Genomic DNA, 24059 nt, shown 5'->3' on the forward strand with positions numbered 1-24059 from the left:
GGGCCAAATAAAGCACAAGAGCCTAAAGTAGACGGAATAAGAACTTGGTCAAGTAAAAGAAACTTGAGTCAAAGCTCAAGTTCATAATTGGCCTTGGCCTATTGGCCCGGAGTCGACTCTTCTTGAAGCGTCGCACTCATTGTTCACTTGATTCATGAAATTCTAGTCCAACCGTGATCTGATTCTATTTTATCTTAAACCGATAAAGGATCAAAGAAAATTCTAGAGTTCATATGTCAACCTCAGCGAAGGTCGAGGAGGCCAAGGCTATCTAACATCTTCGTAGACATGGATCAAGCGTGCCCCAAGTCAAGAAAACCTTTTGATCTCGGTTCAACCAACCCAAGTAAAATCGAAAGTCATTTCTAGCAATTTTATATCCCCCAAGTCTAGACATTGTTTATTCAAGGTGAACTTTTAGATTTAGCTAATGGCTATATTACTACCAAAGTAAACTCGAGGCTCAACTAGTGCATCATCGCTCACAAAATGAAACCTACGAGCTCACGCATAGGGAAAAATCTCAAAATTCTACAAGTAAGAGATCGAGACTGAAATCTATCCCACAATAGGCAAAAATTCTTATCGAACGAGACTTGATTAGAGACCAAAAGAAGCAAAAACAAAAAATTAAAAGATAAATAAATCAAGAATTTAGACATGAACAATACTGGACCACACTACACGTGAAAAAATTAAACGAAAATTTTTTAAATATAATATTTTAGATAAAAAGAATAGAGACAAACATAAGGTTGATAGATTAGTTATTAAATACGAGGTGCCACATGACAAAAAAAAGATAATGGGGCCTAGGTGGGTAGGTAGCTAAAATGGAAATAATAATAATAAAATAAAATAAAATACAATACTTGAACCCCAAGCATGAATTTTCCACGTGTATTATTATATTATATTAAACTTTATGATAAAGGTTGGCATGCATATTAATTTTTGTCTTAAAATAGCCTATATTGGAAATGTCTTTTCTATCCTTATAACTTTGAAGAATCCTATTATTTTCCACCATTCATTAAAGGGTAGAAGTGTAATTTCACATATAAATGCCTTTTTTTTATTTTATTTTAATTTTTTTTAAAAGTACTTTGACTCTTTTCACTTAAAAAAAGTCGAACAAATTTCGAAGAAGCCAGGAAACTTACTTTATTGCATTAAAAAAACAAAAAAACATTTTTTTTATTAAATAATTTAAAAAAAAAAAACAAAAAAAAACAAAAATTGAAGGTCTCTATTTAAACCTTAATCTTCTCAAAATCAGAACCCTATTTCCACGGAGCCTCATAATCATGTTGGGTTCTCTCCATACTCTCTCAAGTAAGTTTTTTCCTCTTTTTCTTCAAAGAGGGAGAGGAAAAAACAATTAAAATAACACCCAAAAAAAATATATATATATATATTTAAATTAGTAATAAAAATATTATATTCTCTAATTTTTTACCTCAAAATTTTTATTTATAATCTAAGTTTAATGAATTTTAATTCAATTTTATGAATTTACATTCTTATATTATGATTTCGGTAATTATTTTAACGTACTGATTAAATTAGTTCGGTTTTAAATATATTTTTTAAAATAATTATAAATTGAAAATTAGCAATTCATTTAATGGCAATTTCGTAAATAAATAAATAAATATATATATATATAAAAAATTAAAATACGTAATGTAAAGGGATTTTCTTCTATTTTTAATCAATTTTCGTATTGTTCTTCCCTCCAGAAAGTTACGTTCTTATGCTTAATCCATTGTTTTTTTCCTCAAACCGGTGAAACTGTTTGATAATCTGATACAGAATTCAAGCTTCTGGGATTTGAAGGTGATTGGCTATGGCAGCAGCTTGAATCTCCATGTCTTGGCGAACATTTGAGCATTGGCGTGCAACTAGGGTTCGCGGTAATCTTGTTTGTTCAGTTTGTTCTGAAATGTATCGTTCAGATATCAGATTATCTCAGAGGAGGAAGAAAAATAACCGATCAAGCATCGGAAAATCGCCTGATCGGCCGGAATTTAAGTGGTTTTTACAAAGCGAGTGTAGCTTGCACCATATTCTTATGTGTTATCCATGTTTTGATGTTCTTCGCTCTGCTATATGGGATTGGATCTCGTTGCCGTGTGGAAATCTCTGTATTTTCCTCCGAGATTATTCATGTCGTTGCTTGGGGAGTTGCGGTGGTTGCAGTTTGTGGAATCGTTCGCAACAAGTCTGTTAAGTATCCTTGGCTGCTACGAGGATGGTGGATTTGCAGCTTCTTTTTATCGATCATCCGTGTGGCTCTCTATGAAAAATTTGGAGATGGAAATCAAGTAAGAGCTTACACTTACGCCCAACTTGTTTGCTTTCTTCCATTGATTTTCCTGCTTGCGCTTTCGGTTTATGGAAAGACTGGCATAGTTTTCGTTGTTCATAATGGCTTGGCCGATCCACTTCTCCATGAAAATGGCTCTGAGCATGAGGAAGACAAGAGAGACTCTGCTTACGAGAGGGCAACTCTTCTGCAACTCGTTACCTTCTCATGGCTTAATCCCCTTTTCGCTTTGGGATACAAGAGACGCCTCGAACACGAAGACATACCAGATGTTTGTAGAAATGACTCTGCTAAGCTTGTATCCAATGCCTTCACGGAGAAGCTAGACTTTGTAATGAAGAAGAATGGAGGCGTAGACGCATCAATCTATAAGGCAATTTATTTGTTTTGCAGGAAGAAAGCAGCCATTAACGCTGGTTTAGCAGTGCTAAGTGCTGCATTATCATATGTTGGACCATATCTTATTGATGACTTTGTAAATTTCCTTACTGAGAAGAAGGGACGTAGCTTATCAAGTGGATATCTTCTTGCACTTGCTTTTCTAAGTGCAAAGGTAATTGAGACGATTGCTCAAAGGCAATGGATTTTCGAGGCACGTCGACTCGGCATTCACCTCAGGGGTGCTTTAGCTTCTCACATATACAAGAAGGGCATTCGTTTATCTAGCCGATCTCGCCAAAGTCATACCAGTGGAGAGATCATAAACTACATGAGTGTTGATATTGAAAGGATCACAGACTTTGCTTGGTACTTGAATATGATATGGATGTTGCCAGTCCAAATTTCATTAGCTATCTATATTTTACATACAAATCTANGTGTTGATATTGAAAGGATCACAGACTTTGCTTGGTACTTGAACATGATATGGATGTTGCCAGTCCAAATTTCATTAGCTATCTATATTTTACATACAAATCTAGGTTTGGGGTCGTTGGGTGCCATAGCTACAACTTTAATTATCATGTCCTGTAACATACCTTTGACAAAAGTCCTGAAAGATTACCAAAAGAAGATCATGGAAGCTAAGGACAATAGGATGAAAGCTACTTCAGAGGTTCTTAGAAATATGAAGATACTCAAACTTCAAGCATGGGATTATCAATATCTCCAAAAGATAGAAAGTTTAAGAAAAGTGGAGCATGATTGGCTATGGAAGTCGTCAAAATTAACAGCATTTACAGCTTTTCTCTTCTGGGGATCACCTACTCTGATCTCTCTTGTGACATTTGGACTCTGTACCTTATTGGGCATAGAATTGACTGCTGGAAAAGTCATCTCTGCATTGGCGACGTTCCAAATGCTACAAGATCCTATATTCAGTCTTCCCGACGTACTATCTGCATTTATTCAGGGAAAAGTTTCAGTAGATAGAGTCGCTTCCTTCCTCCAAGTAGATGAAATACAGCAGGATGCCATTGTTTATGTTCCAAAAGATCAGACAGAATTTGATATAGAGATAGAAAATGGAATATTCAGCTGGACCCCAGAGTCCATCAACCCATCTCTTGATCAAATAAACTTGAAGGTGAAAAGGGGGATGAAGGTGGCAATTTGTGGGACTGTTGGATCGGGGAAGTCCAGTCTGCTCTCATGTATTCTTGGTGAAATAGAAAAGCTTTCTGGGACTGTGAAGATCAGTGGTACAAAGGCCTATGTTCCTCAGTCTCCTTGGATACTGTCTGGAAATATCAAGGAGAATATTCTTTTTGGAAATGAATACGAACATACCAAATATAACCGAACTATTACTGCCTGTGCTTTGACAAAAGATTTAGAGTTGTTTCCATGTGGTGATCTAACCGAAATTGGAGAAAGAGGGATAAACATGAGTGGGGGACAAAAGCAGCGGATCCAAATTGCTCGTGCTGTTTATCAAGATGCTGATATTTATCTCCTCGATGATCCTTTCAGTGCTGTTGATGCTCATACAGGAACCCAACTTTTCAAGGTTAGTTGGGTCATTGAATAACGGGTGAAAAAGTGAGAAGGCTAAAATGTATTGGACCACTCTAACAGAACGTTGTTGTTGTTTCTTATCATTCTGTAGGACTGTCTGATGGGTGCTCTCAAAGAGAAAACTATAATTTATGTAACCCATCAAGTTGAATTTCTACCAGCAGCAGACCTCATTCTGGTGAGAAAATTTCGTATAAATTCTTCTCTATGTTCTTAGAATTATTTTGACATACTTGACCATTCGTGCTGTGGTCATGTAAAAATTCGAACATCAGATGCATGTAAGTTGAGAACAACACGTATTCAGGAATGGCTGTATTCTCATTCAGATTTACCTTGATTAACCAATCTTATTATTGAACATCTGAACACCTTGTTTGCCATCGGCATTCCCAGGTGATGCAAAATGGAAGAATTGTGCAAGTTGGAGGATTTGAAGAACTTCTGAAACAAAATTTTGGATTTGAAGCTTTAGTTGGGGCACATAATCAAGCTCTTGAGTCAATTCTCTCTGTTGAACACTCAAGTAGAATATCTCAAGTTGAAAAACGTGAAAAAGAATTAAATGGAGATTCTATCACAAATGCAGATCCTCTGAACTCCAAAATTGAACAAAATAATTCCACACAGCCGATGAGGGAAAAAAGGGGAAAACTAATACAAGAGGAAGAGAGAAAGAAAGGAAGCATAGGAAAAGAAGTGTACCTATCTTACATGACCAGAATAAATGGAGGAATTTTTGTCCCAATCATAGTCTTGGCACACACATTGTTCCAAGCACTACAGATTGCTAGTAATTACTGGATGACATGGGCTTGTCCAACTACAAGCGAGACAGAACCAAAAGTTGGGATGAATGTTATGCTACTTGTATATTTTCTACTTGCTGTTGGGAGTTCACTAGGCTTGCTGCTGAGATCATTATTATTAGCGGTAATTGGACTTCAAACAGCACAAAAGTTCTTCAAAGATATGTTATACAGTATATTCCATGCACCAATGGCATTTTTCGACACAACCCCAACTGGAAGAATTCTTAACCGGGTAATTATAACCTTAAATTTTAGCTTGAATGGTGCTTGGAAAAACACGCACTTTCAAATTTGCAACATTTCGATGAAATGTGACCAAGAAACTGGTAACAAGAAAGTTCCAAAATATTGCATTAGGTCGTTGGATTTCAATACTGAGAAATCTGTGTATACTCTCTGTTGCCAGGCATCAGGTGATCAAAGTACTTTAGACTTAGCCATGGCTGTAAAGCTAGGTTGGTGTGCATTCTCAGTAATTCGGTTGCTAGGGACCATTGTAGTAATGTCTCAAGTAGCATGGGAAGTCTTTGCCATTTTGGTACCTGTTACTGCAGCCTGCATCTGGTACCAAGTAAGGAATTTCCCTCTTTTCAACTGGAAGTATACAAACTTGTGTTATATATCGATTACTAATCAAGTAATTTCTGTATATGGTAGCATTATTACACACCCACAGCACGAGAAGTTGGCCGGTTAGCAGGGATTCACCAAGCTCCAATCCTGCACCACTATGCAGAATCCCTAGCAGGAGCAGCAACTATTCGTGCCTTCAACCATGAAGACCGGTTTTTCAGTACCAACCTTCGTCTTATTGATGCCTTTTCAAAGACATGGTTCTATAATAATTCAGTTATGGAGTGGCTTTACTTCAGATTGAATGCGCTATCACATTTTGTTTTTGCCTTTTCATTGGCTTTGCTGGTGTCTCTCCCCGAAGGAACTATCGACCCAGGTGAGTATCTAAGATATGTTTAAAATGTAATGTGCTTCATAATTGAAGTTGTGATATCTTCTTCATAGACCAAGTTTTCATCAACTGCAAGTTATCTGAAATAACAGTTTATTTCTTTTGACCCAAATTAAGTAGAAAGAATATAGTATTCATAATGAATTGAAATCTTCTTCAGGTAATGCGGGCTTGGCAATATCGTATGGGATAAACTTGAATTGGTTACAGGCTTCAGTCATATGGAGTATATGCAGCGCACAGAGAAAAATCATTTCAGTGGAAAGAATTCTTCAGTACTCGAAGATAAAAAGTGAAGCACCCCTTGTTGTTGAAGACTGCAGACCACCAAGCAATTGGCCGCAAGAGGGGAGTATTACTTTCAAGAATTTACAGGTAAGCCTCCGCACGAAATAGAAAATAAACAATAAAATCTAGAACTTGGGTGAAGTTTGAGGTTGTGCATGGGAAACTCTCGCACTTTTTATTAACACCAATTGAGAATAGATTACAAGAAACTCTATAGAAACTACTGCTGTACTTTGTGCTTTGTATTTCTTGGGATGAAAACTTAGGTAGGGTGGATGGGTATTTATAGTAGAGACCAATCAATCTATTCCTAAAATATCTAAATCATTTTACTAAAATAAATATACAATGGGCTCATACAATTTATCGGACTCAACCCTATCGGGCTAGTGATGATATTCGAAAGTTCAAGTTCGATATGCTATACAATTCACTCTTACTGATACTCTTTTTCCATTTTGCACCATTACTTCTAATGAGCTTGAACCTGTCGTAGATTCGTTATGCGGACCATCTTCCGGATGTCCTAAAAGACATCAGCTGCGTCATCCCAGGAAAGAAGAAAGTGGGCGTTGTAGGAAGAACAGGCTGTGGGAAATCAACCCTCATTCAGGCCATTTTTAGGATAGTTGAACCTAGAGGAGGAAGCATTGTTATAGACAATGTTGACATTTGTAAGATTGGCCTCCATGACCTGAGATCAAGACTTAGCATCATCCCTCAAGACCCCTTGTTGTTCGAAGGTACGGTTCGAGGAAATCTCGACCCACTAGAACAGTATTCTGACCAAGAAATCTGGGAGGTAACCTTTCTTATCTACAAAACCGATATATAGTTTGCTATGTGACAATCACCAGCAAAGAATGGAGAATTCATGCCACTTCTTTTCTCTCTTTTGCATTTTCAGGCTTTAGATAAATGTCAATTGGGTGGATTGGTGCGTGAGAAGGAGATGAGGTTGAATTCTCCAGGTTTGGTTTATCAACTTGGAACACAAAACAAAACTTTAAATTAGACGCTATCTATCCTTAAGCTTTGAATTCTGTTGATAGTGGTTGAAAATGGTGAAAATTGGAGTGTTGGTCAACGACAACTATTTTGTCTTGGAAGGGCATTGCTCAAGAAAAGCAACATTCTAGTGCTCGACGAGGCCACAGCGTCTGTCGATTCAGCAACTGATAGCATCATTCAAAGTATCATTAGGCAGGAGTTCGAAAATCAAACAGTAATCACCATAGCTCATAGAATCCACACAGTTATTGACAGCGACCTTGTTTTGGTTCTCAGTGATGGTAAGTAACAAGTTTTTACTCCTATTTATGAATCTTTCATTGATTTACTGAGAGTCTTTAGCTACAAAGTTACTGAAAGTATGTAGGAATCTTTCAATGATTTACTGAGAATACTTAGCTACAAAGTTACTAAAAGTATGTATGAATCTTTCATTGATTTACTGAGAGTACTTAGCTACAAAGTTACTGTAAGTATGTATGAATCTTTCATTGATTAGCTACAAAGTTACTGAAAGTGAACCTCAATTGTTTTCTTATCAACAGGACGGATTGCCGAGTTCGACTCACCCGGAAAATTACTCGAAAGAGATGATTCCTTCTTCTCCAAACTGGTGAAGGAGTATTCGATGAGATCTCAAGGCTTGAATAGCTTAAAAGAACACTGACAGATTGGTTCCTTCCAAGTATCTTTGTCTTTGTCAACAACAAGATTGGAGCCCAAAGTTGATTTGGAGAGTGGGTGATTTTTGTAATACAACATCCCATCAATAATTGTGGAATCTTCTCGACATCAAATCTGGAAAGCCAACAAGGGAGTCGCTCAAGTTTTTATCTTGTTGTCCATCTTAGAACTGACTGAAGGACATCTTAATCACCTATTCGTTTTTCAGTTTTACCTTAAATTATAAGTTTAGTCTCTAAATTTTAATTATGCTAAATAGATGTTTAAATTTTAAAAAGCGTCTAAGAACACTTAAATTTATGACTAATAAGTCGTGAAAATTTAAAAAATATATGATAAATCAACTTTTGTTTTTATATTAAATAAGTGTCTTAACTTTTAACATTATATCTAGATATAATAGGTATTTGATTTCGACATTTTTATTTTATAATTTATAATTTATGAATCTATAAATGACCTAACAAAAAATTTAATGATTTATTAAACAAAATCTAATATTATGTGTAATATATTGTTCATTTCTTCATTTCTATACTCGTTCATTTCTTCATTTCTAAAAGAATGTTATACTCGTTCATTTCTTCATTTATAAGAGAATGTTAAAAGTAAATGTGAAAGTGATGAAAATATTAATAAAACCAAACAAAAGCCAAAGTAATCTCACTAAATATTATCAAAATTTTACAAAAAAGAAAAATTAAAACTTAATTAATGCACAAATTAATCCTTAACTTAACCAAAAATTTAGGTATGGAAGTATATATTATTAGTGTTTATTGAAAGCATACAAAAATACTTTTTTAATGAACTTTCAAACGAAAACTAATCCAAAAGAGTACAAATTGTAACACTTGCAAAGCCTTGGCCCTAGAAAGGTTAATAGTGAATCATTATAAACCCTAAGAATGAACACTAGTATAGTACTGAAGGCAGTGAACTGAAGTTTAGGAAGGACAGACCCTACAAAGCACATCCTTTCACCATTCATCATCCTACGGCATACAGTTATATAAGTAATTCTTTCCTCGAACGCTCACAACCGGGGCGGTCGTGCTCTGTGGAACAAGGAGAAGAAGAAGAAGACTACTGAGAATTGGAAGACCTAATAATGAATGGTCCCTTGATAGATTTTAATCGTCTGTAATAACTGAAATACAGAGAGAGAGAGAGAGAGAGAGAGAGAGAGAGAGAGAGAGAGTAAAACACTAAGAGGCCTTTGGAGGTTCCTCTGGCAAATCATCTTCATCATGGTAGATGTTCTCAGCCATCTGCCAGATTTGGAGTATGTTATCTTCAGCTACACTAGCAACCACCCAGTCCTCACAGGGATTCCAAGAGAAGTCTGATATTTTACTGGTATGACCGCCGTGAATGAACAGCAACTCCGGTGGGCCATCTTCCGCATCCTCGGGCGTCTGCTCCTCATCAATCCTGCAGAAGAAAACCAAAAACGAAATCCCGTTTATGTAAATTGAGTATCAGAACCATCTATTTAATATGGTTGAGAAGTGGGTGAATGTAACAACTCTAGCCCACCACTAGCAGATATTGTCCGCTTTGGCCTGTTACGTATCGCCGTCAGCCTCACAGTTTTAAAATGCGTCTACTAGGGAGAAGTTTCCACATCCTTACAAGAAATGTTTCATTCTTCTCTCTAACCGATGTGGGATCTCACAGTGAATCTTTTAAGATTTCATTCGGTATCAAGAGAAAATATATGTAATTATACAGGATTGGGTTTATAATCAGATATCCCGCTAAGGGTTTAAGCGGTCGTTACTAAAACAAAATATATATCTGATTAGAGTTCATTGATAACATTACCTGCTAAGGTCCCAAACCATGAGTCTTCTACCAAGACAACAAGAAGCTAAGATTGTTTCATTCTTTGGATTCCAGCCAACCTGGAAAACCTCCTCCCTGTTGCACAAAATAGAAGTATAGACGTTCAAAAACACGTGCGCAACAGCAATAAACTAGGTTTTACTAGACGTGTGGTTTCATGTGCTGTCTTTCCAGCACTTGACAAGCAAAATTGAGATTACTAAACTTCATAATCCAAGGAAGATGCTTACTTGTGACAGTCAAATGTATGGAGTGCAGAGCTGATCTTACGTAGATCGAACAACTTAACCGTCTTATCAGTTGACCCTGTGGCTACTACCCACTCATTAAAGGGATTGAATGCCAAGCAATTGACCTGACGCAAAATTACAAGAGAATTTATTTCATTGAAGCTAAAATGTCAGCATCTATTTCATTACCACAGTGGATAATAGTGTCACATAATTTCGAGCTCAAATGGATAAAACTGGTTGCTGGAGAACGAACGATCATTCAGATTCTTTCATTAGACTTATCTTGGCATGTAACCACGAAAGGAGAACTTCCTCAATTGCACGAAGAAACCATACATTCACAACCCACTAACATTGAAAGCATTTTTATTTATCTTCCAGTAGCACCTACCTCACTTTGATGAGCAACTACGGACTGTACAGGCTTATTGACAGTAGGAGTTCGAAGATCCCATATTAGTAGGTATTGGTCGTCGCCTACTGAACCAAATAAGTATTCATGCCTCAGATGCCATGCGACATCTTCCACAACACCTTCATGAACCTATCACACAGATCACATCAAATCATAGCTAAAACCAAAATAGCACCAAATAATATATATAACATTGTTCATAAGTTGTAGCAAGGGATATTTATTACGTTGTAATTCACAATTCAGGGCAAGAAGACTAGCTAACCACCATAAACTATTTGCAGCCCATCTGAATCACATATTTATACACTTATACAAGTTCATAAGAAACCCTAGTGTAAAATCCAAACAAATCATTATGAACTGGCAACATCTTGACTGAAAGAAAGATCAACACGAGATACCTGATTGTGATTAAAAGCCATAGAAGCACAAAAACACAACCATTAAGATGTTTGTAAGAAGAAGACCAGTTCAAGAGGAGCTCACCTTAAAAATTTGCATAGCTTCAAGGGTTTTGTTCTTCGGAGTAGCATTAATGTCCCATAAACAAATCTGTGCATCATCAGAGCCGCTAAGTAAATGGCCCTGCTTGAACTTGCTCCACGATAAACCATAACCTTCAGTATTGTGACCCCTCAACCTCAAGTCGGGATTACACGTACCATCAAGAGGTGGTTTGGATGGGTGTTTACTATAGTCGAAAACAAAGACTTCCGCGCTGACAGTCTTTGTGGCAATAATAAATGGATTTTGAGGCATATAACGTGCTCTATTGACTTCACCATCGTGATTTATTTGCTGGATTATTTGTACCTGACTTGAAAAAAGAATCAAATTAATTTTGAATCTCCAAAACAAAATTTCATCAATCGATCTACGCTTAATCTATCAATTGCAGTACCTTAAGCAAGTACATTTTCGCCTACAAAAATCTCGCTATCTAACTTTTTCCTTTTTTTTCTGTAAAAGCATTGCAAGAACTAAAAACGAACTACTCCAGATGCAAATTCTGCCCGACTCCAGATTAGTTCTTCTAATCAATAAAACTGAATCTCATAACTCAATTTTCGATCTTCCATAGCTAGAAAAAGGTGAAAATCCACAAACCTTTCCGTTCGCACATCCAAAGCCACCCGCATCAGCACGGTCGTCATCGTAATGTCGCGCATCGTTCTCAGAATCCTCAAGCGGAAGCTGAACCTGAGCGAGCATGAGGTAATTCGGCTCATTCTCGGAGGTATGAGTCCCCAAAATCATCTTCTGAACGGAGTAATCCTTCCCCGGAGGCTCCTCCCGGTCCGGCAACCACTCGACAGTAAGTGAAGGCCACTCTAGGGCATGAGTGATGACCAAATCGTAAAGAAACGGAGTATTCTTCTTCCAAATCTTGTACTCCTCGTTTATCAACCTCTCCTCCATTTCTCCACGCATCTCCTCATCATCCTTCCCCATTGTCGCGTTGGATGAAGCAGAATTGGGAGAGTTTGGGAGTCGAATTCGTGAGTGAGAAGCAAAGTCGAGGGCTCAGTTCCAGGGTGAAGTTCCCGCCAATATGTCTCGAGCAGAGCTAGGGCTAAAATTAGAACCCTCCACCGTTTAATGGATTTTAATTTATGAACATTGTAGCCGCCCGCATCTCCCATTTATTAAACAATTTGTTGAATTAAAATTTAATTTTTTTTTTTTTTAATTCAATAATTCACTAAATTCGGTTTAAATCCATAGATATTTTAATCCATAAATTTGCACTGAAAAATATAAAAAATATTTATCTTATTCTTAACTTGTAAAATGACTATGTTACCCCTAACTTCACGAGCCAAAGTAAGTATATTGAGAGAAATTAAAAATAATAACAATACATTATTATTATTATTATTATTATTATTATTTTCATCCTATTTTTTTAATAATAAATATAATTTTGGTATACTCTAAACACATAAAAATATATATCACGAGCATACTGTAAATAATGGAACGGTCGTTGAAAAATTACAAAATTTGTTGGATACGTGTAAGTCAACATCATTTATTATTTGATTTTATACTTTTAAACGTAATTTTCTTTTTATGAAAATTGATTTAATAATTACAAAACTTGTTGGATACAGTGTAAACTCTAATTGATTTAACTCTAATTGATTTAAACGTCACTATCATCCATATCATCACTATCATCAATAAGAAGTCACTATCATCCATATCATCACTATCATCAATAAGAAAACAATACTGTAATGAAAGGAAGATAGGAGTTTGTCTGAAAGGAAGATAGGAGTAGGAGTTTGTCTGAAAGGAAGATAGGAGTTTATCGCTAGGTGTTTGACCAAATAGGATCGTCTAGTTCCTATAGAACCTATCACTAAAATACCCCTACGGGGAGATAGGGCGGAGCGAAAATGGTTTTCTATGAGATGAAAAATTCAAACTATTAACCCGCATAACGTTTGTGAATAAGTAATTGTCAGATAACGAGAAAAGTTCAACCAGAATCATTAACCTATGGGAGTGTTTACAAACTGCATATTCCAAAACTGTCACAGTAGAATGACTCTTGTGTAATTCTATCACCATACAAAACGAGCGATAACTGATTATATATATATATATATATATATATAATGAGAGATCCTTCCTCATTATTTCATTCAAAAGGGGAAGGTGTTTACAAAGACAAACTAAGTTCATCAAGAGTCGGCATATACTGGAACAGGCAAGAAAGGGAAGGGTGCAACTGAAGCATACGCAACAGGCGGTCGTCGACCTTGGGAAACACCTCGGCTATGCTCCGTTTCGATCTTTTCGGCAGTATATTTATCTTCCTGTACTAGATCATCCAACATCCTCTTGGAGCTATCTTCTTTCGTCATCTGCTCGTTATCGGAAAGACGGTGGAATAGAAGTCCTGACATGAACACAGGAAGATACAAGAGGCTAGCATGAAACATCCTTCTTGCTTTCTGCATTGTGCAGTGTCGGTAGAATGAAAACGCGGTCGCAGTGATTGCGAGCGTGAGGATGGATGATTCTAAACAAAACCATCCAGAAGTAATGCCCCCTGAAAAGATCAAAATTCGAACAAGGTGACACCGTGTGAACTCGATCGTGTATGGTAATATTGACGAGGGAAGAAACCAGATAACAGATAGACAGATACAATGGTCAAATTGTTTGAATCACAACAATAAATGTATTCATCCAAGATATTGTCTGTATAGTATTGCATCTCCATGCCTTAGCCAGTAGTTTATGCTATTTCAACATTCATAAAGCACGAGTACTCTTAGCACAAGTTGAAAGACAAATACTAGAACGATATGACACCAAATTTTCGGTCCTTTAGATTAGCCGAAAAGATCAATATGAGTCGATTACTCNGCCTTAGCCAGTAGTTTATGCTATTTCAACATTCATAAAGCACAAGTACTATTAGCACAAGTTGAAAGACAAATACTAGAACGATATGACACCAAATTTTCGGTCCTTTAGATTAGCCGAAAAGATCAATATGGGTCGATTACTANGATCAATATGAGTCGATTACTCCATATTGATTTAGACCTTTCCTAAACCTAATGGCATTGTTAGTACACAAGGAAAGTTAGATACATACGGAAAGGGAACGATCACACCTAACAGCTCGAACTAAATCTATTTGACAGAGAATCAGAGGAACAGGCTTACTTGTCCCAACCAAAATTAGAATACAACGGCGTCGTGCTTCGTGTCACGGTCGTGCTTATATAAAAACTCTAGCAGTTTTNAGGAACAGGCTTACTTGTCCCAACCAAAATTAGAATACAACGGTGTCGTGCTTAGTGTCACGGTCGTGCTTATATAAGAACTATAGCAGTTTGTAACACCGACATTAAAATTCGAAAGAGTTGGAGTATATTATTTAAAAATCGTCCAATAATGTGCACTCAGCCCTCTACCTATGAGGTGCTCTCGTGACTTCAAAATTGACCACAACTGCTGATAATCTACTTGCATTATGACAATTTTAGAAGGACAAACATCAATTAAATGTCAAAAATCAGCATGGACAACCGCATTGATGAAAGCTGCTACCAATTAGAATGAGAGTGAGATTGTAACTTACAATCATAAGCCAAGTAACCTAGAGGAATGAGATACAGACAGTTTCTTAAAGCCACTGCAGCAGTTCTCTGACCAGTAGCATCCGCAAGAGAGTACATTTTATACCTAAAAAAAACCAGAGAGCATGGTAAGAGTAAGCAACTCAAACAGTTCCAATAATAAACAACTCCTTAACAAGTTAATATAAACTGAAAGTAATATACTCCAAACCATCCAAATGAATGAACAATTTAAGTATGATGATAATGTTGTGGGTACAGTTAACATACGAATAGATATTGCAATCGTAATATGTTCTTACCCTCCAGCAGCATAATCATCACGGCAAAGATATGCCAGAGCCATAAAATGCGGTATTTGCCAAAAGTAAAGGGCAGCCGGCAGAATCATTGCATTTAGAGATATTTGTCCTGAAGCAGCAGCCCACCTGAAAACCCACATGGAAAAGATCTCATACTGCAAGGTTGTAAGTTGAGGGTTATGATTTGGTTCAATCTGATATGGTTTCAAGTTTTAACCCAGATGTTTCATTGTTCTTGGACCGAAATCATTGAATTATGTCTATAATTGTCACGTCTATAGGTTCGTAATTCCAATGATCAGCATCAAACATAAACAAACATATAAGACATACTAAAAGATAGCAAAAATTCATTGGTCATTTGAATAGCAACATGAACTAAAAGTCCTAACAGTACTCGGCAGCAATACCATACAAAAATCATACCGAACAAATGAGAAAAGCACAAGACTCTACTTGACTGGTATGGTATGAAAATATAATTGAGTCAGAAGATATGATTTTTGTAATATCATACTCTGTTTTTGAACGTGCACGATTTTTTTTACTTTTAAGGATATACAAAGGGAATAGTGAATAGGAACTTACCCAAGAAGTGGTGGAATAGCACCAACTATGGCCCCGACCCATGTATTTACAGGGTGAATCTGCTTAAGTGGGGTATAAACAAATGCATAGAGAATCAAATTTGAAGCCGCAAGACCAGCTGCCAAGATATTGGCCTGCAACAACCTTGTCCATAAAAAAAGAAATAAGCATATTGGCTCCTAGTCACTGAGGATTGGCAACATACTTACAAAAAAATGGTCAAATAGAAATAATACGATGATGAGCGATTTATCTTGTCACCTTGGTAGCTAACATAGCAGTGCCAATTAAACCAACAGAAGTTGCCCAGGTTGCTGCATGTGGTATTGTGATGCGCCCTGAGGGTAGTGGTCTGCGGTGTGTTCTCTTCATTTTAGCATCATTCTTTATTTCAAAAACCTGATTACATGAATTTTTAATTAGTATGACTATGAACGGGAAAATTAGAAGAACATGGAAATCTAATGCTTTTATAGATAATAGAATTAAAGTGCTCTTCAACGCTTACGAGCAATCGTGGAATTAATATAAAGGCAGGAATATTGTTATGTTAGCCGAAGTCGATTCAGCCAAAGAAAAAAAAAACAGCAAANTAAGACATACTAAAAGATAGCAAAAATTCATTGGTCATTTGAATAGCAACATGAACTAAAAGTCCTAACAGTACTCGGCAGCAATACCATACAAAAATCATACCGAACAAATGAGAAAAGCACAAGACTCTACTTGACTGGTATGGTATGAAAATATAATTGAGTCAGAAGATATGATTTTTGTAATATCATACTCTGTTTTTGAACGTGCACGATTTTTTTTACTTTTAAGGATATACAAAGGGAATAGTGAATAGGAACTTACCCAAGAAGTGGTGGAATAGCACCAACTATGGCCCCGACCCATGTATTTACAGGGTGAATCTGCTTAAGTGGGGTATAAACAAATGCATAGAGAATCAAATTTGAAGCCGCAAGACCAGCTGCCAAGATATTGGCCTGCAACAACCTTGTCCATAAAAAAAGAAATAAGCATATTGGCTCCTAGTCACTGAGGATTGGCAACATACTTACAAAAAAATGGTCAAATAGAAATAATACGATGATGAGCGATTTATCTTGTCACCTTGGTAGCTAACATAGCAGTGCCAATTAAACCAACAGAAGTTGCCCAGGTTGCTGCATGTGGTATTGTGATGCGCCCTGAGGGTAGTGGTCTGCGGTGTGTTCTCTTCATTTTAGCATCATTCTTTATTTCAAAAACCTGATTACATGAATTTTTAATTAGTATGACTATGAACGGGAAAATTAGAAGAACATGGAAATCTAATGCTTTTATAGATAATAGAATTAAAGTGCTCTTCAACGCTTACGAGCAATCGTGGAATTAATATAAAGGCAGGAATATTGTTATGTTAGCCGAAGTCGATTCAGCCAAAGAAAAAAAAAACAGCAAACTTGGTAGATAGGATTCTGAAACGCACAGATATTGCAGTATTTTCCATTATATCAGGCAGAATCACAAACAGGTCCAAATATTGTAGTACTCATCTTTACAACCTTGGTTAATACGACGGGTCTTAAAACTCAAAACGATTATCCAAGGAGCATGGACACAGAATACATGAATAAGATACAACTGTTACATGGTGAAGCATTATCTCCCGAAAAAATTAGGACACGGATACAAGATAGGCACTTAAAGGGGTTGAAATTGAGGATGAAAGAAACCTGATTTAAGGAATTTGCAGATGCTGCAACCATCATTGTACCAGCACAAGTCCAACAAAGTCCCCCAAGGTCCACAGTACTTCCACTCCCAAGAACAAACCCAGTCCCAGAAGTGGCAACAACTAGCATGCTGCAACAGAGGTGCAAATCCAAGACAAAAGTAAGAAGCATAAAAATGAATCTAAGAGGCAGAAATTCATTTGTGCAAATAAGAAAACAAAAACAAGTTAATTCTTCATGAGAATAAGAACTTCTATTGAAGAAAGAAGTGATACAGTCAAGGCTATCATCCACCCTTAAATAACAATTGATGTACATCCTCGAGTCCAACATAACTATAACAGCCCTAGCCCACCATTGGCAGATATTGTCCTCTATGGGCTTCCCTTTCGAACTTTCCCTCAAGGTTTTTAAAACACATCTGCTAGGGAGAGGTTTCCACACCCTTATAAAGGGTGTTTCGTTCTCTTCCCCAACCGATATGGGATCTCGCAATAACTTTATATAATGAGCGTCCCAACCAACTTGTACACACCTTGACTATTCTTACGAGACAATTATCTAGTCCAACCACATTTGGATGTCAAAACTTGTCGGATATTAAATCTTAAATAGGACACCATGGCTTGAACCCATTCCTCTTAACCCTTCATTATTTATATTGTCTTTCTTTATCAATCAAATTTGGTTTCTCGTCAAATTATTTATATCGGTCCTTATTCGCCGATAGGCAAACCCATAGTGGTTAGTTCAACGTAGATTATTGATATTATTTTAACCGATGTATTTACATGATGGAAACAAATAATACCTGAAATTCTTAAAAGATAAGCTATAATTATAAAGACATCTTCTTAATCAAAGGAAGCTAAACTGTTATTATAAGAACATTTTCTTACGCAAGGAAAAGATTGATTGATTTTAATTCTCCCAGATGACATAAACTTATTATTGTTTTGATGGAATCAAATCTCTAAGGGTAAACACATAGGGACTAATCACATATCAAAACAAACGGCTCTCTAGAAGGAAGTAGACCTCACAAGTGATGCACATATATGAATAATCAAGGTTCCAAATTGAAGTATTTAAATAGTTTGGTTAACATGGCTTCATTGATCATAATAGTGCTAAAAAAACTATCAATTCAAGGAACAAGTATTGACAATAATTTCGTTCAAAACAGCAAAGGAAGGGAAATAGTTACAAATTCCTTCAATTAGTAAAAGAAGCTCCATGGAAACTATCTTAAAAAGAATGCTCGGATTTACCAAAAAATTGAATCAAAGAGGAAACTGGAAGTACCTGAGACGAGCCTTGGAGAGCTCCCAGTAACAGCGACCATAGTGGCGAGCTAAATCCACGGCCTCCCTGGCTCTGGAAACCACCGATGAGGAAGCCAAAGATGATGGATCAGCAACGCTCGAAAAGCCCCGAACTCCATGGGAATTCAAAAAACCTAGTCTGATGGGATCCGAGGAGGACGGCGACGGAGATAGAGAGGAAAATAATGATGATGTATAAGGATAGAGGGCGCGCAGACACGGCTGAGCGACGCCAATGGGATGATAGAAAGTGAAAATGGAGGTTGTGGTTGAAGGATTGGAAGAGNACCACACATTACATTCATTTCTCTCCAAATCAAAAATCAAAAATCAATTGAAACTACAGAATCTGTTCACAAAACTCACTTAAATCCATTGGTATGAAGAATCTTCCTAGCTCCATTACCGACTAATTCCTTCTCATCATCATCAAACAATCCCTCAGAATCATTCATAATCTGAACCTTCCATTTTCTAATAGCCGCAACCACCACTTGCGAAACCCTAGAAAGCGGATTTCCTTTAGGAGTGAAATGTCTGTACCTAGGGATTCCGCAGAGAAACAAGATCAAAGCCATAGCAGCAGAGGCTGTAGAAGCCCAAAATCCAAGNAGGAAGATGATGACCGGAGTTTGGATGAGAAACTCCGGGAGTTTCTCCACATGGCGGCAGCGGCGGTGGCGAGGGGACGGATTTGGGATCTGACCGAAGTCGATAATCAGAGGTTCAATGGCGGAGGTAGAAATTATTATTAATATTTTTTGTTTATTTGTTTATTATCCTTAATAATACCACAGAATAAATAATAATGCCTTTTTTTCCAATATAAATAAGAACTTAAAAATAAAAATTATTTAATTTAATTAAATACAGAGCGTGAAAAATAATAATTTGTATTGCTTATTTTTTCCGCATTTAATTAAATAAAAAAGGAAATAAATAAAAGTTTTTGCTCAATACACCCACCTTGTCCAGTAAAATATCTCACAACACCGCTCAACCGGAGAAGTAATCGGAATCATCTCTCCAGTCTCATAGCAACGACCGGCCGATCATCCCTTCGACCGGAATGGGTTTTTTTTTTCCTTCATATCTACGGCTGCGATTGTCCGGTCCAACTTCAACGATCTCGATCAAACTACCCCAATTTATTTCATTTATTTATTTATTTTCTTCCGATCAAATAATTTGATCATGGATCAGACGGGGGTATAATGGACATTTCACCTTCTTCCACCTCCAACTGCATTTTGCCGCCATTGTCGATTGGAGCAAAACTCTAGACGGCAGAGGCGGCGGCGGCGTCACGGCTCTCGAATTTGATGTATTTGTACCATTTGGCGCAGAGGATGTAGACGGCGAGATCCGCCGCCGTGAGAGCGGCCAAGAGGAAGAAAAATCGGTCCAAATGGCCTCTGTTTAGGTTTCCGGGGATCCATCCCGGCATGTTATCGGTTGTCGAGATCTTCATCACGATCGTCACCAGCAAGCTGCTAACGTAGTTGCCGAAGGAAATCGAGGTCATACAGAGAGCGCTACCGAAGCTTTTGAGTCCGTCAGGTGCCTGACTGTTGAAGAACTCGAGTTGGCCGACATACATGAAAACCTCCGATGCTCCAATCAGTACATACTGCGGAATCTGCCAGAAAATACTTAGGGAACTCGAATCGTCGCAATGGCGGCAATCTTTGTTCGCGTATTTTAGTCGAAAAATCTCGACGGTTCCGGCGAATAGCATGGCGCAGACTGCGATTACAAGGCCGATCCCCATTCTTTGAAGCTCTGTAAGGCTCGTTTTGGTTAATCGAACGAAGGTTGGATCGATTATCCTGCGGTAGATGAAGATGAACGCTGCAACACTGAGAATATCGAAACTCGACATGCTTGCGGGAGGGATATGGAATGAGGAAATGTTCGTTCTCATAGCGGCGCCTTGCTCGACGAACAGAGAAGCCATTTGAGTGAAGACGACGGAGTAGAGAATCGTGCAAAGCCAAATCGGAAGGAGTCTGATGATGCATTTCACTTCTTCGACTTGAGTAACCGTACACAGACGCCATGGATTCCGATCTCCACCGTCAAATCGGTCCATCTCCGCCGAGGTAACCACCGCTGCTTTGTCCAAAAATCTGTAGATAACAACACAATCACACAACCACACATTACATTCATTTCTCTCCAAATCAAAAATCAAAAATCAATTGAAACTACAGAATCTGTTCACAAAACTCACTTAAATCCATTGGTATGAAGAATCTTCCTAGCTCCATTACCGACTAATTCCTTCTCATCATCATCAAACAATCCCTCAGAATCATTCATAATCTGAACCTTCCATTTTCTAATAGCCGCAACCACCACTTGCGAAACCCTAGAAAGCGGATTTCCTTTAGGAGTGAAATGTCTGTACCTAGGGATTCCGCAGAGAAACAAGATCAAAGCCATAGCAGCAGAGGCTGTAGAAGCCCAAAATCCAAGCACCCACATTCCTTCATCTTCAAAGTAACCCAAAATAGTGTTGGAGAAGAGGGATCCAAGGTTGAGAGCCAAGTAGAAGTAGCTGAAGAAGGCGATTTTGGAGATCCCTTCCTTGGCGTCTTCTTCATCGAACTGGTCCGCTCCAAAGGTAGCTATGTTGGGCTGGTAACCGCCATTGCCAAGGGCTACCAAGTAAACAGAGAGGTAGAACAGGGCTATATGGAAGGAGGAATGAGCATTGCATGGCGTATGTTCATCTCCACATCCCTTTGGTCTAACCAGAAATATGTAGGATGTTATTGATAGTGAAGCAAGTCCCTGCCCAAAACAAACAACAAATTTTTAGAACCAACCCGGTTGTAACCTGCATGACTCGAATAGAATTCATAGCTCAATCGAACCTAACCTCTATTTTTAAGATACGTTGTCGGGTTTTTTTAATTATTTAAAATATCATACTTATCCACAATACATGTTAAGTTATCTGTTACGAACATCATAGTTGGGGTGGGTTATGAACCCTACTTTCCGATTGATCGGGTTGATCCGACCTAAAAAATTTCAACTCTCACACCTATTGGGTTTTTATTATTATTTGATTAATAATCCATTTAGATTTTATTTAATAAATATTTTAATTACATGTGGGTTTTTTTTTTTTTTTTTTTTTTTTTAGGTTTATTTGTTTTTTCTATTATTATTTTTATTTATTTTTAGGTTTATGTCTTGATAAAGGCTTTTTTTTCCTTTTTACCTTTTTCTAATAAAACGACGTCGTGGGGTCCTAAATGCCCATTATTAAACTTCCACTAAGTGGGATCAAATTTAATTCCAAAGTATGAAATAAAGTTGAAATTGACACTCTAATTTCATTTATATTATTTTAAATTTCAAAGTTATTAATCATTTTTATTTTTATTTTTTATTTANTTTTTTTTCCTTCATATCTACGGCTGCGATTGTCCGGTCCAACTTCAACGATCTCGATCAAACTACCCCAATTTATTTCATTTATTTATTTATTTTCTTCCGATCAAATAATTTGATCATGGATCAGACGGGGGTATAATGGACATTTCACCTTCTTCCACCTCCAACTGCATTTTGCCGCCATTGTCGATTGGAGCAAAACTCTAGACGGCAGAGGCGGCGGCGGCGTCACGGCTCTCGAATTTGATGTATTTGTACCATTTGGCGCAGAGGATGTAGACGGCGAGATCCGCCGCCGTGAGAGCGGCCAAGAGGAAGAAAAATCGGTCCAAATGGCCTCTGTTTAGGTTTCCGGGGATCCATCCCGGCATGTTATCGGTTGTCGAGATCTTCATCACGATCGTCACCAGCAAGCTGCTAACGTAGTTGCCGAAGGAAATCGAGGTCATACAGAGGGCGCTACCGAAGCTTTTGAGTCCGTCAGGTGCCTGACTGTTGAAGAACTCGAGTTGGCCGACATACATGAAAACCTCCGATGCTCCAATCAGTACATACTGCGGAATCTGCCAGAAAATACTTAGGGAACTCGAATCGTCGCAATGGCGGCAATCTTTGTTCGCGTATTTTAGTCGAAAAATCTCGACGGTTCCGGCGAATAGCATGGCGCAGACTGCGATTACAAGGCCGATCCCCATTCTTTGAAGCTCTGTAAGGCTCGTTTTGGTTAATCGAACGAAGGTTGGATCGATTATCCTGCGGTAGATGAAGATGAACGCTGCAACACTGAGAATATCGAAACTCGACATGCTTGCGGGAGGGATATGGAATGAGGAAATGTTCGTTCTCATAGCGGCGCCTTGCTCGACGAACAGAGAAGCCATTTGAGTGAAGACGACGGAGTAGAGAATCGTGCAAAGCCAAATCGGAAGGAGTCTGATGATGCATTTCACTTCTTCGACTTGAGTAACCGTACACAGACGCCATGGATTCCGATCTCCACCGTCAAATCGGTCCATCTCCGCCGAGGTAACCACCGCTGCTTTGTCCAAAAATCTGTAGATAACAACACAATCACACAACCACACATTACATTCATTTCTCTCCAAATCAAAAATCAAAAATCAATTGAAACTACAGAATCTGTTCACAAAACTCACTTAAATCCATTGGTATGAAGAATCTTCCTAGCTCCATTACCGACTAATTCCTTCTCATCATCATCAAACAATCCCTCAGAATCATTCATAATCTGAACCTTCCATTTTCTAATAGCCGCAACCACCACTTGCGAAACCCTAGAAAGCGGATTTCCTTTAGGAGTGAAATGTCTGTACCTAGGGATTCCGCAGAGAAACAAGATCAAAGCCATAGCAGCAGAGGCTGTAGAAGCCCAAAATCCAAGCACCCACATTCCTTCATCTTCAAAGTAACCCAAAATAGTGTTGGAGAAGAGGGATCCAAGGTTGAGAGCCAAGTAGAAGTAGCTGAAGAAGGCGATTTTGGAGATCCCTTCCTTGGCGTCTTCTTCATCGAACTGGTCCGCTCCAAAGGTAGCTATGTTGGGCTGGTAACCGCCATTGCCAAGGGCTACCAAGTAAACAGAGAGGTAGAACAGGGCTATATGGAAGGAGGAATGAGCATTGCATGGCGTATGTTCATCTCCACATCCCTTTGGTCTAACCAGAAATATGTAGGATGTTATTGATAGTGAAGCAAGTCCCTGCCCAAAACAAACAACAAATTTTTAGAACCAACCCGGTTGTAACCTGCATGACTCGAATAGAATTCATAGCTCAATCGAACCTAACCTCTATTTTTAAGATACGTTGTCGGGTTTTTTTAATTATTTAAAATATCATACTTATCCACAATACATGTTAAGTTATCTGTTACGAACATCATAGTTGGGGTGGGTTATGAACCCTACTTTCCGATTGATCGGGTTGATCCGACCTAAAAAATTTCAACTCTCACACCTATTGGGTTTTTATTATTATTTGATTAATAATCCATTTAGATTTTATTTAATAAATATTTTAATTACATGTGGGTTTTTTTTT

The 24059-nt window shown here is 37.8% G+C and overlaps 5 protein-coding genes across 6 annotated transcripts in view; 1 reads left to right on the forward strand and 4 right to left on the reverse strand.

The window, feature by feature from the left end:
• The first annotated feature begins 1296 nt into the window (after positions 1-1296).
• On the forward strand, positions 1297-8271 carry LOC111799946 (putative ABC transporter C family member 15). Of its 2 annotated transcripts, none has more exons than XM_023683480.1 (12): positions 1297-1335; positions 1816-3147; positions 3253-4280; positions 4380-4466; positions 4685-5332; positions 5507-5671; positions 5758-6052; positions 6228-6442; positions 6852-7157; positions 7263-7326; positions 7408-7647; positions 7912-8271. In XM_023683480.1, exons 1-12 carry the CDS (start codon positions 1308-1310, stop codon positions 8031-8033), a joined length of 4530 nt encoding a protein of 1509 aa, XP_023539248.1. In that variant the 5' UTR covers positions 1297-1307; the 3' UTR covers positions 8034-8271. The 2 variants fall into 2 exon arrangements, with proteins under 2 accessions (XP_023539248.1, XP_023539249.1); XM_023683481.1 differs by having other exon boundaries at positions 1816-3086; positions 3192-4280.
• An 855-nt stretch (positions 8272-9126) lies between these two features.
• On the reverse strand, positions 9127-12151 carry LOC111800901 (WD-40 repeat-containing protein MSI1). The gene is made up of 6 exons (XM_023684806.1): positions 11657-12151; positions 11036-11362; positions 10523-10675; positions 10129-10253; positions 9878-9973; positions 9127-9484 (listed from the first exon to the last, which is right to left on the reverse strand). Exons 1-6 carry the CDS (start codon positions 11999-12001, stop codon positions 9259-9261), a joined length of 1272 nt encoding a protein of 423 aa, XP_023540574.1. The 5' UTR covers positions 12002-12151; the 3' UTR covers positions 9127-9258.
• An 851-nt stretch (positions 12152-13002) lies between these two features.
• Positions 13003-19367, reverse strand: LOC111800219 (protoheme IX farnesyltransferase, mitochondrial-like). The gene is made up of 8 exons (XM_023683813.1): positions 19206-19367; positions 18572-18877; positions 17267-17396; positions 16662-16799; positions 16401-16534; positions 14955-15080; positions 14655-14758; positions 13003-13610 (listed from the first exon to the last, which is right to left on the reverse strand). Exons 1-8 carry the CDS (start codon positions 19253-19255, stop codon positions 13240-13242), a joined length of 1359 nt encoding a protein of 452 aa, XP_023539581.1. The 5' UTR covers positions 19256-19367; the 3' UTR covers positions 13003-13239.
• A 101-nt stretch (positions 19368-19468) lies between these two features.
• LOC111800071 (protein NRT1/ PTR FAMILY 7.3-like) lies at positions 19469-21411 on the reverse strand (the record flags this gene model as incomplete). Its single annotated transcript, XM_023683653.1, has 2 exons — positions 19469-20720; positions 20825-21411. Coding segments are annotated over 2 exons (1437 nt in total), but the record flags the coding sequence as incomplete, so codon positions are not given.
• A 594-nt stretch (positions 21412-22005) lies between these two features.
• Positions 22006-24059, reverse strand: part of LOC111800218 (protein NRT1/ PTR FAMILY 7.3-like) — a 4018-nt gene continuing 1964 nt past the window's right edge. Inside the window, exons 4-5 of the mRNA XM_023683812.1 lie at positions 23157-23719; positions 22006-23052 (exon numbers count right to left, since the gene is read on the reverse strand). Of these exons, the coding sequence (XP_023539580.1) occupies positions 22203-23052; positions 23157-23719 (1413 nt within the window). The 3' untranslated portion in view covers positions 22006-22202. The remainder of the gene's footprint in view (positions 23053-23156; positions 23720-24059) is intronic.

Source organism: Cucurbita pepo, chromosome LG08 (assembly GCF_002806865.2).
Source record: "Cucurbita pepo subsp. pepo cultivar mu-cu-16 chromosome LG08, ASM280686v2, whole genome shotgun sequence".
Lineage (NCBI taxonomy): Eukaryota > Viridiplantae > Streptophyta > Magnoliopsida > Cucurbitales > Cucurbitaceae > Cucurbita > Cucurbita pepo.